This window comes from Quercus robur, chromosome 12, assembly GCF_932294415.1.
Source record: "Quercus robur chromosome 12, dhQueRobu3.1, whole genome shotgun sequence".
Lineage (NCBI taxonomy): Eukaryota > Viridiplantae > Streptophyta > Magnoliopsida > Fagales > Fagaceae > Quercus > Quercus robur.
The window spans coordinates 42,257,570-42,269,969 of record NC_065545.1 but is presented as its reverse complement, the minus strand read 5'-3'; the positions used below and the strand labels follow the sequence as shown (position 1 = coordinate 42,269,969).

Below are 12,400 nucleotides of genomic sequence, written 5' to 3'. Positions count from 1 at the left end.
TCTCTTCCTCTCAACTCAGACGATCCATTTAGGTGAAATTGTGGCTCACGAGACTTCACCAGATTATGGTGTGTGATTTTTGTTTATTTATTTATTTGTTTGATTAATTTGGATCTAAAATTAGTTCAACAAGATGATTATCCTTCTAAAATATAATAACAAAACCAATATATATTTTTTTAATGGTGGGTTCACTTTCAGTGTTTTCATTTTGTGATTTTGGTTGTTTTGTGGGTTTTGTGTTTTGATTTCGGTGGGTGTGATTTAATTTGTGATTTGGTGGGCTTCTGGGTTTTGGCCATGGTGGTGGTCGTGATTTGATTTTGGCTGGGTTTCAGTAGTGATGCATGATTAGAGGTGATGAGCTTAAAAAGCTCCGACCATAGAGGTTTAAAAGGAGAGCTTGGTGATCAGCCATGGAGCACGGTGTGACGTGGGTTGAGTAAGAGAGAGGATGAGAGGGAAATAGGGGTGACCCTAGACATTTTGGGTCTTAAGGTGAGAACTAAAAATTGGGCCTTTTTTTATACTTATATGTTAATTAAATTAATGTTTATTTAATATTTTTATATTATATTTTTCATAATTATTTTCATTTTCTTCTAAATTATTTTGAAATTCATTATCAAGATTTGTTGTATTGCAAAATTGAACATCATCTTCTTCTAAATTATTTTGGTGAATTTCTTGCTCATTTGTGATATTTTCATCTAAATTTTGTGTTATATTTTGTTTATTATTAATAACAAATTTATCCATTGATCCTTTTTTAGACTCAATTAATTTTTCTTCTTTTTTTAAGTTTTTCATATCCAGATATATATTTTCTAGTAGACATTTCTAATCAAACAATATATTTATAAAGACTAAAATAAAAAAATAACTTTCAAGTGTAGAGCAAATGAGAAATAGAACTTGATTTATATAAAAAGTATTGTTGTAGTTTCACTGAATAATAACAAGTTTTTAGCAATCTCAACCAACATAAATTGAAAAAAAAATTAAGTACAAGCATAACAAAAATTTAAGCACAGCCATAACACTGACACAAGACTTATTAATAAGGCCCACCCACCAAAAAAAAAATAATAATAAAAAAAATAAACAAACAAACAAAAAACAAATCCTATCTATAACTAAAAAAAAAAAAAAATGCAGACTTTAAAAAATAATAAATTAATAAATAAAAAAAAAAAAAAAAAAAAAAAAAAAAAAAAAAAACCTTGAAGGCCCAAACTTAACGCCCAGTCCAGGGAGGGTCCAGGCAGCCATAATGATAAACTGATAAGTGATAAACAAGTTACAAAACCAGCCAGGGAGGGCCCAAACAAACAAAGTTATCTTAAGTTCTTAACAAATAAAAGCCCAAATATTTATTATAATTTTATACCTGATTCCTGAACCTCAGAACCTGATACGGTGAGGTGAGGTGAGCAGTTGAGACTTGAGAGAGGCGGAGAGCAGAGAATCAGAGAGAGGCTGAGGCGGTTCAGCTGGAGACTGGAGACTAGAGAGAGGCGGAGAGCAGAGACTAGAGAGAAAGGTAAAATTTTTAGGGTTTTGAGTGGATTTATTTGTTTTGATTTGTGATTGTTTTGTGGTTAATCTCTTAGATCGGATTTGTAGTTTATCTGGTTGATTTTTGGTCAATGATTTTGTTTAGAACCAATGTTTAATAGGATTTACCAAAATTTTTGTTTTTTTTGGTTAAAAGGATGTGCCAGATTATTTTTGTAATTCATTTGAAACTAAATATATATATATATATATATTTTTTTTTTTTCCTCTACTACCCGGTTGGTTCTTTTCTAAAATTTTGGGGCCCCCTTCCACTTGGGGGCCTTAGGCAATTGCCTAACTCGCCTAAGGGAAGGGCCGGCCCTGTGATTTGCAAGTTGAAGTTCTTCTACCATAGATAAAAGCTTTGAAGAATTTAAGATTGTAGTTTATTGTGTTTTGAGGTGGTCTTTTACTCTTATAATGCACCTAATATTTTCTATCTCATATTTCAATTTTATGGGCTTTTTGTCTTCAGAAACTAGACTCTGCTGAAAGTAATTTATTTCTTAACAGAATCTCAATTTTTTTTATAAAAAAATTTATAATGTTTGTGCTTAGGATTTTAATGGGCTCTTGTTCAAATGGGTCGAGGGTAAGGTCGTGAGTTCAAAACCCATTTGGTGAGTACATTTTACCTTTTTTAAAAAAAAAAAAAAACTTAGAATTTAGAGAGGCAAGGACACTCATGAAATTTTTTTTTTTTGATAGATAATAACAGTTTTATTGATAAAAAAGCACAATGAATTTACGATAGTAAACTCACTGCACTAAAAAGAATACAAACCAATCAAACAGAAAGGCTAACAGAATTAAGGAAATCAAACAAAGAGTGACAATGCGTAAACCCCCAAACCCGGGACCACTCAAACAAAGTCCTAAGTAGCAAAGACTTCACACAGTCTACAAGTCTCTCGGTTTCCTCAAAAGTACAGGCATTGCGCTCCTTCCAAATTAACCACATAATACAAGTTGGAACCATATTCCACACTTTTGAAGTGTGACTCCCCAACCAATTCCACCATGCAGTAAGAAGAGAAACAACATTCTTCGGCATCACCCACTGAACCCCAAACAAACGAAGGACTTCACTCCACAAAGTATAAGCATACTTACAATGGATCAATAAATGATCCACAGTTTCCTCTTCACCTCGACAAAGGCAGCACCAATTCACAAGAGGTAATGTCTTCTTAACGAGGTTTTCTATAGTAAGAAGCCCACCCCTAGCAGCTGTCCATAAGAAGAAAGCCACCCTTTTAGGTACCTTAACACACCAAATGCTCTTCCAAGGAAAAGACACCACTGGAGCTGCTAGCAATGAATTACAGAAAGAGCACACATCAAAAACACCACTACGATTCAATTGCCATATCATGGTATCATCACCCCCCCTAGGTAACTTAGAAGAGATATACGCAAAGAAATCATAAAAGATCCCTGTCTCCCAGTCTTGAAATGCACGACGGAAACATAAGTTCCAGCTTCTACCACCCCCATCCGAATCATAATCAACCATTTCTGATATCATAGCTTCCTTGTTCACCGCAATAGCAAACAGTGCTGAATCTAAATCTTTCAAGGCAGTAGGGCTACTCCAAGGGTCGTGCCAGAATCTGATACGAAAACCCTCTCCTGCCGCATACAACACATGACCAAAGAAACTCTCAGCCCCCTTCCTAATGTTCTTCCACATACCACAATCATGAGTCCCTCTAACAACTCTAGTACACCATCCCCCACTGGCCTCCCCATATTTGGAAGCTATAACCTGCCTCCATAACCGTGTGACCTCATTTCCAAATCTCCAGAGCCACTTCCCAAGCAAAGCTTGGTTAAACAGCCCAATTTTCCGGATGCCCAAGCCACCAGATTCCACTGGCCACACAACTTTCTCCCAAGCAACAAGTGAGAATTTAAAGACCTCATTAGATCTCCCCCAAAGGAAATCCCTCTGAATTTTCTCTAATCTGTCCGCCACATGTTGTGGGATAGTGAACAAAGATAAATAATAAGTAGGGAGACTTGATAAAGTACTCTTCAATAAAGTAAGTCTTCCTCCTTTTGACAAATATAACTGCTTCCAACCTGCAAACTTTTTTTCCATCCTTTCAATGATAGGGTTCCAAATTGAGGAATCCTTATAATGTGCCCCCAAAGGCATCCCCAAATAAGACATGGGTAAACAGCCTACCTTACAACATAAGATACGAGCTAAGCATCCAAGTTCCCAACCTCACCAACCGGCACAATCTCACTCTTGCCAACATTTACTTTCAGTCTTGTGATAGCTTCAAAGAAAATTAGAACCATACAAATATGTAATAATTGTTCCTTTGATGCATCACAAAAGAGAATAGTATCATCAGCAAACAAAAGATGAGAAATATGCAAACCTCCATGTGTATTGGGATTTGCTTGGAAACCACTGATAAAGCCTCCATCTTCTGTCCTTTTCAACAACCTGCTCAATACCTCCATTACCAATAAGAATAGGAGTGGAGATAAAGGATCCCCTTGGCAAAGACCACGAGAGCTACCAAAGAAACCAACAGGAGACCCATTAATAAGGACAGAAAAACGAGCAGTAGAAATACACATCTTCATCCATCTCCCCCACTTCTCCCCAAAACCCATCCTCTCCATAAGGTAAAATAGGACACTCCAACTCACATGGTCATAAGCCTTCTCAATATCCAATTTAATAATCACACCCGAAATACCACTCTTCAATCTACTATCCAAGCATTCATTTGCAATAAGAACAGAGTCAAGTATCTGTCTTCCCCCAACAAAAGAATTTTGGGAGTTGGAAATAAGTTTATCCAACACACAACGCAGTCTATGTGCCAAAACCTTTGAAAGTAGCTTGTACAAACTACCCACCAGGCTAATTGGGCGGAAATCTCTAATATTGACTGCACTAAGCTTCTTGGGTATCAAACATAGAAAGGTGGCATTGAGTGATTTTTCAAAGATACATTCTTTGTGAAAGTCTGCAAAAAAAGCCAAAATCTCCTTCTCAAGAACACACCAACATTTTTGAAAGAAAGCCATAGTAAAACCATCTGGACCGGGAGCCTTATCACCCTTAGCCTCCTGTAGGATATTCAGGTTTATGACCTGATGGTTGCACTCTTAATTTTAAGTGGTCTTGTATATTACATTGATTATTCTTTGAAGATCTTAGGTCTAGAAATTTATAAGGTTTGATTACTAGAATCGGTGCTTGATTACAATGTTTGATAAAAGTGACCTAATACACATTCTCGTCATCTACTGAAGGTCCCAAAATAAATAAAATTATGAGCTAGTTACTTATCAACAATGGTCATGGCCTTCTGTTAGCAAACCAAGAGTATAATGTGTACATAACAATGGTGCCTATGGGAGCGGTTCATAACATTGAGTTATTGGTAAATGTTCTGGTCTATAAGCAAGGTTCTCTTCCTATGAAATATTTGGGGCTTCCTTTGGGTGCAAAATTCAAGGAGAAGACAATATGGAATCCAATTTTGGAGAAGATGGAAAGGAGATTGGCGGGATGGAAACAATTGTACTTATCCAAGGGAGGTAGAGTTACTTTAATTAAAAGAACTCTATTGAATCTACCTACTTATTTTCACTCCTTATTTCCTATCCCTGCTTATGTGGCTTACCAGATTGCAAAACTTCAACGGAACTTTTATGGGGTTGCCTAGGGGATGAGCCCAAATTTCACCTAGTTAAATGGGCTACTGTTTGTGCTCCACTTTCTTCACGTGGTTTGGGGATTAGGAATTTGAGACTTTTTAATGAAACCTTACTAGGGAAGTGGTTGTGGAGATTTGGGCTTGAGAGGGATGCTCTTTGGTGACAAGTGATAGAGATGAAGTATGGATGTGAATGGGGTGACTGGTGTACTAGTTCAGTTTCTGGTCCCTATGGTGTGAATTCGTGGAAAAATATTAGATGGGGTTGGCTTTCTTTGTCTCTTTATATTTTGTATGACGTTGGTGATGGGTCGAGAGTGAAGTTTTGGCAAGATTGGTGGTGTGGAGAGACTTCTCTTGCTGTTTGCTATCCCGAATTATTTAGTGGTGTGGAGAGACTTCTCTTGTTGTTTGCTATCCTAAATTATTTAGGATTTGCAAGCTTATGAAGTTCACCAATGGGGTCCTTCATCGGGATGTACATTTTTTAAGGGTTGTTCATGATTGGGAATTGGAGGCATTGTTGAGCTTCATGGATACTATTTACGGCACATTTTTAAGGGGATTGGGGAGGATAAGATGTGTTGGAAACCAAATAGGATTAAGGGATTTTTGGTTAGTTCTTATTACCATCTTTTAGTTGACCCTAGTGATAATATTTTTCCTTGGAAAGGTATATGGAAGCAGAAGGTCCCTTCACGAGTGGCTTTTTTTGTATGGACTGCTGCCTTGGGGGAAAGTTTGGCAATTGACAATGTAAGGAAAAAAAGGTATGGATTATGGATTAGTGTTTTATGTGCAAGTGTAATGGTAAATTAGTTGACCATCTCTTACTTCATTGCCTGGTTGCTACGGATCTGTGGTCTATGGTTTTGGGTTTTTTTGGAGTAAGTTAGGTTATGCCAAAGTCTATTGTTGAGCTTCTAGCTTGCTGGCTAGGTCGGTTTGGTCGTCATCGAAATGGTCACATATGAATAGTTCCCCATTGTTTGATGTAGTGTCTTTGGAAAAAAAGAAATAGCAGGTGTTTTGAAGATGATGAGAGAACTATGCCAGATCTCAAGTTATTCTTTTTTAGAACCTTAATGGATTAGTTGTCAGTATTGAGAATCCATTCTTTCTTTTCTATTCTTGATTTATGTAATTTCTGTATTTGATGGTATACCCTTGTATACTCCCTGTGTATTTGGGTGTCTCTTTCTTTGATATCAATAATTCTTTATTACTTATCAAAAAAAAAATAAAAATGTCCTATGACATTATGGTTTCATTATCTCACAATATCACTTAAACTTGTTTGGTTCTTGTATGAGCATTTGTAATGTCCTTGTGACGTTGAGCTAACTTAGAATTTGATAATGTCTAGAAGTTGGGAATCCTAGGAATTTCTAAACTGTGAGCTAAGGGTCATCTAGTTAACCCCACATAGTAGTAAGGAAGGTTAGTTGATTTTGAGTGCTAGTCTATGGTAGTTTCATGGGGTTATTCTCTTAAATTAGTTTGTGATAGCGCGATAGAATTTATATCTCTTGTGGTGGATCATTAAGCAATTGTTTTTCGACTTCTTGGTAGGCATCACAGTTGGACTTTTGAAGGAACTTAAGTAATGTAAGTGGTTATGCACATTATGCTCTTTGTTCTCCACCATATATATGATCTTTCTAGAAAATTATTTTGACATAATGAACTTATCAAAAAAAATTTATTTTTTGACATTATGATTTTTCTGTCTGCTTTTTCTAGAAAAAAAAGTTTTTCTTTGAAAGTTATTTTACATACCCAAGTATTCAAAGTGCCACTGGATATTTTCCTAAATCACACATGGGTCAAGCAACTTTAGTGCTTTGTGACAAGGTGATCAAACTAATATCCAAAAGGCTTATAAAAGTCTTGGACAGCAGCAAAACAAGATATTCATAGCATACTGATATGTTTCAGAGTAAATTTATTTATTGGTTTGCTTGAGTGCTAGTGTTCCTGTAAATTATGAATATGATTCTTCTGATGATCATGCAACTGTAAAATCATTTCTTAAGATATTGTGGACCTTATTTTGGGTTTGAAACTCTGGATCAGGTATATAGTGTAAAGTGGTGAACCCTGGCCAATTGGGGTTAAGTTATTGGCCTTCGTGATCTCATTGAAGAGAGTCAATGCAGTGTGGCCATGGCTAACAGGGGTTAAGTTGTTAGCCTTTAGTATTGATGCAGTGTTTAAGACCCTTCGAATAAGGGCAATAGACAGTAACTAGCCAGCATTGGTTAAATTGCTGGCCTTTGGTTTCCAATAAATGGAGCCGATGCAATGTAACCAAAATTCTGTGTGTGAAATATGTGCTTCAGTCCCGAGATATTGATTTTGTAAACTTATGAATTGTCTATATTTGTTCGATTCACATGTGGTTCAATCCCATACCTGTAGCTAAACGTATCAGTTTTACCTTAAAAATAATAATAAATTTTCTATATGTCACTGATTGAAAATTATGTTCTTACTATTTAGAGCTAATTAACTTATGATATCTCTATTTGTCATTATCACTGTTTACACTTTTCATGAGCATCTCAAGGCATATCTGTTTTTAAGTGAGTTTTATTTTCTTACAAAGAGACTATAAATTGTTATACTGAAATCACTTACGAGAGTGTGTGTGTGTGTGTATAATCTCTGTCCTTACTAGACACCCAGTCTTGTGAATATTTTGTATTTCTACTTACTAGGCTGTTAAGCTCATCCTTTTCATACACACACACATATATATTTTTCTTTTTTTTCAGATCAAGTTTGATACAATAGAGGTTTAGCACATTGTGGGTACTCTTGTGAAGCTGGAGGCAGTTTTCTTGTCCAAGGATTTCAGTTGGAATTAGAAATATTCCTGAATAATTTTTTTTTTATTCTTTATGTTTTCTACCTTTGAGGGCTACATGATTTTAATTGTTTTTTTTTTTTTTTTGGATAAATAAGAAACAAATTTAATGATTAATTAACTATAATTCAAAATTTGAAATCTTCCACACAATAAAAAAGGTAGAACACATTAAAAGTCCTTGTACCCAATATTGGCAATAAGCAACAACTACAGAACTCAGATACTCAAAAGTACCGCTTGGATTACTAGTTCATTAGAGTAATAACCATGAAGCTTTACGCCATAGGGAGGACTTCAATATCTGTTGCCACTGCAGGCGACCGGAAATGATCCTCCTCCTTTGGAGTGTGGATCGTGACCAGATCAGGTAAGGGACTTTTGGGCCCATCTTGCCGTGGGGATCCCAATTAAGCATTATCTTGACCTTGAACATGTCTAACGGCAGAGTCAATATATTCATTGACTGGCTGACCAGAAGAAATCACATATCCATCCTTGAACTTCATGGCCTTTGCACGATGTGCCCCAAGCTTTCCACTAACAATCACCTCACATCCCTTTGCCTCGCTTTCCATGACAAATCTCAGTACACCATAGCAAGCCCTCCTTACAGCGAGACCTCCGAGAAGCTTGTATCAGAGAGACTTGGCCTGAGCAATAGCGCAAAGCTCTCTGTTGTTAACTTTCTCAGCGTAAAGCTCTATGCTGTTCTCTGGAAACTTGAACCTTTTCTGTACCACCTAGGTCAGCGCTCTGATCCTTCTTCCCTTCTCACTGAGAATGTTTGGTGTTTGTGCGGCTCTGATGATGATCTTGGTTTGCATCGGGTAACCCTAACGTCGACGCCGGAGTAACCGTCCTCAGTGAGCTCATGGGTCTGTACCTTGTTCAGCTCGGCGTAGAAAACTCCGTCAGCTACGAACTTTCACCATTTTGAAGGAAGAGGTGGAGGGATCTGAGCTCTAAGCTTGAGGTGGCTTGTGCTCTGGCAATTCGAAAACTGTGAAGGATTTTGATTTTCACTCGTGAATGTCATTCTTTGGGTTTACTTTATATGATTATATTGTGGAGATTTTAGCGCTTTATTTGCATATTAAAGTTGACAGAAATAGTACTGAACACCAAATTCATGTAGTTGGGTTTGGGGCTGTGACATTTGCAGTGAAATTTCTTTGTACTACCTTACAAATTTGATTCAATTTGAAGCTCATTTACATACCGAGGGACTAGATATCCAATTCCAATGCTTTGATTCCATGCAACCCTGAGAATTCTCTTCTTGTTATTATACTTTTTGTGGGTGAAGAAGAGGAAAGAGGGAGAGTGGGGTTGGGGGGGAGAGGGGGGTTGTTTATGGTAGCTTGTTTGTATGTGATGCACATTATGATACTTGTTAATGTTTGATCAAAGTGTCAGCTACTATGTGCGCAGTTGCTGATTTGTCTTCTTTATACTTGCATTACAGGTAGTGAAAGCCATCAATATCAGGATGGAATTAGCAGACAGAGCAGTTGGGTTTCTGTTATCTTTTATCAGCTTATCCATATTCACGTATTATACCTTCTGGGTCATCATTCTGGTCAGTTTACTTCCAATTTAATTTAATCTCTTCCTTTTACAACCCCTAGCCCCCTCTTCAAATTCCCAAAAAAAAAAAAAAAAAAAGGAAATGAATACTGTATGCGTAACCTATTGATGTTTTATTCATATCTTGTGATCTTTCAGCCATTTGTAGACAGTGATCACTTCATCCACGAGTATTTCCTACCACAAGAATACGCCATACTAGTACCTCTATTTGCCGGTGTGGTGCTTATCTGTTTCTTGTGTGTATTTATTGGATTTGTGATGCTCAAATCCAAAAAGAAGAAGGCTTGATACAATTAGTTCTGCCTTTAAAAAAAAATCTTTGAGAGTAACTTAGAGTTCTTATTTTCTTGTTTGTTTTTTTACCTCTCTACACATTTTCTGATCTGAAGGAGTGTTTTAATTTTGGATTTGTTGAAACTTGCAGGTTTTGTATATCTGTATCATTTCTAATACTATTAGAAGCTCATATATTAGTCTATTACCTTAGGGCCTAAACTTATTTTGGAAAATTGAGTCTATTACCAAATTTACTGCATGTTGCCTATAATTTGTCCGTGGTTGTTATGGCACTACTGCATTCCTTGGCATACTTTGCTCATTGTTTGGTACTGCTACCACATGTTATGCAAGTGACTTAACATAACACCACTACAGACCACTTTAGTTTAATTTATTTCCCCCCTCCTTTTTATGGTATGGACTCCCGTTGTTAGTTAATGACATCCTACTTGCCTAGGATAGAGTGCTGAAAGTATGCATTTGTTGATAAGTTTTGTAACTCAACTTGCTCCTCATGATGTTTTCAACAGGAACATTTACGGGTTCAACTTCCCCTCCCCAATGTTGTAACTGTTGAATTAAAAATTCACCCCCCCCCCCCCCCCCCCCTTCTCTCTTATAGTTCATGTTGAAACTGTATTAGTTTCCATGATTTTTTTGGGCACTTCTTAACAAGATAAAGGATGCAAAACTAGTGGTGACAAATGAGGATGATAAAGTTAGTAAGAATTTTTTATTTGGTTTAGGATTTAAGATACCTGTATAGGAGGATTTTGTCAAAAAGTTTTAGCTTAAATGGCATCTCCTTCTACTGTAAGAAAGGGTGGAAGGTAGGCTCCCATTGGGTTCATTTATAAGTTTTCCAATAAACAAAAAAGGTAAGGATTTCGCAGAGGTACAAGTCCATTGTGATAGATGATGTAACTATAAATTTAATCATCTTAATAAAAATTTTAACTTTTCTTAATATATATAACTAAACCCCTGGCCAAACCTTGAAACTCTTGGGTTGTCATTCATTTAGAAAAGTGCAAACAGTGAAACTGGAAAAGGAAAATCAAATCCATGTTCGAATCTTTAAACCAATTCTTCTGGTAAATAAAATAGAAACTTTTCTAACAACTTTCTCCCAATCAGCCTAAATAGGTGATCTTCAACTAGATTGATTTGCAAAAAAATAGGATTTTTGAATCATATACTTGTTTTATAGACAGGAACCCTAGGACTTGAGAGTTGTTAATAGTGTGTTATTTATTCATGTAAGTAGATTTGACTTTCTCTTCACAGAAATCAAATTCATTAGCCTTTCAAAAAAAAAAAAATTTTGAACTCTTCTTGGGCTTTGTCATGGTCAGTTCGTTTGCATGGTTACACAATTTTACATAATGATACATGAGGTTAAGGATGTAAATCAAATCTTTATTGGGATTAAAATTTTATACTCGCTACGTGATTTGTAATGGTAAAATTTTATTCTTCAATTTCAATTAAGTTATGATTTGTAGGTTGAATTAAGAAGAATTTAAGATTGTAGGTTATTTTGGTTTTAGGTGGTTTTCTACAATGTAGCTAACATTTTCCATCTTATATTGCAATTTTATTGGCTTTTGTCTTCAGAAAGTCAAGTAATTTATTTCTTGACAATTATTCTCATTTAAAAAAAAATGAATTAAATTTTTTTATTCTTAGGTTTTTAATGAGCTCTAGTTTAAGTGGCATTTCCTCCTCTCATAAGAAAGAGTGGAGTGTAAGGTTATGACTTAACAATAAATAAATAAAATTAGAATTTAAAGAATGTAAGCCTAAATTATTGTAATTACTTGGGGCATATTAAAATTATGGTATGGTATAGGAATGCAAGCAATTTTTTTTTTTTTTGCACACTTCTTTCCTCCCATTTTCCTTCTCTTTCTTTCTCTTTTTTTTTTTTTTTTTTTTGGGGGGGGGGGGGGGGGGGGGGTGGGGGTGGGGGGAATGCAATACATTTTGAGAATGATAAAGTTAACAAATTACAAGATTGTGATTAAAAACTAGTATATACGAATAAAATTATTTAGAGTAGGCTCAAATTAATGGTGGTGCATCCCACTAGTGGAGATGTTTTTGACATATGCCAATGAGGGACAAAAATCCTAACAAGGACAGACACTCACGGAACTGGAATGAAAGAGCATGCTCATGCTTTAGTTGAAGGATAAAATCTATTACTTGCATGGATCCACACAACTGTGTAATAAACACTCTCTTTAGTTGAATGAGTGATTTGGACAAGATGTAATTGAAAAAAAAAAAAAAAAAAAAAAAGAAGAAGAAGAAGAAGAAGAAAAGAAAATGAGAATTCTCTTTTACCACCCCCAACCTAACATGAAAGTTCCACCACTCTTAACTCGTCACGTGAGTAAGTTGTGGC

At 35.9% G+C, this 12,400-nt stretch overlaps 1 protein-coding gene and 1 pseudogene across 2 annotated transcripts; one reads left to right on the top strand and one right to left on the bottom strand.

Annotated features, from left to right (window-relative positions):
- Nucleotides 1–1,360: 1,360 nt before the first annotated feature.
- Nucleotides 1,361–10,192, top strand: LOC126709092 (dolichol-phosphate mannose synthase subunit 2). 2 transcript variants are annotated; one of them, XM_050409181.1, is made up of 4 exons: nucleotides 1,361–1,543; nucleotides 6,822–6,857; nucleotides 9,587–9,700; nucleotides 9,847–10,192. In XM_050409181.1, exons 3-4 carry the CDS (start codon nucleotides 9,611–9,613, stop codon nucleotides 9,997–9,999), a joined length of 243 nt encoding a protein of 80 aa, XP_050265138.1. In that variant the 5' UTR covers nucleotides 1,361–1,543; nucleotides 6,822–6,857; nucleotides 9,587–9,610; the 3' UTR covers nucleotides 10,000–10,192. The 2 variants fall into 2 exon arrangements, with proteins under 2 accessions (XP_050265138.1, XP_050265137.1); XM_050409180.1 differs by lacking the exon at nucleotides 6,822–6,857 and having other exon boundaries at nucleotides 1,362–1,543.
- LOC126708534 (40S ribosomal protein S3-3-like) lies at nucleotides 8,397–9,379 on the bottom strand (annotated as a pseudogene).
- Nucleotides 10,193–12,400: the final 2,208 nt, after the last annotated feature.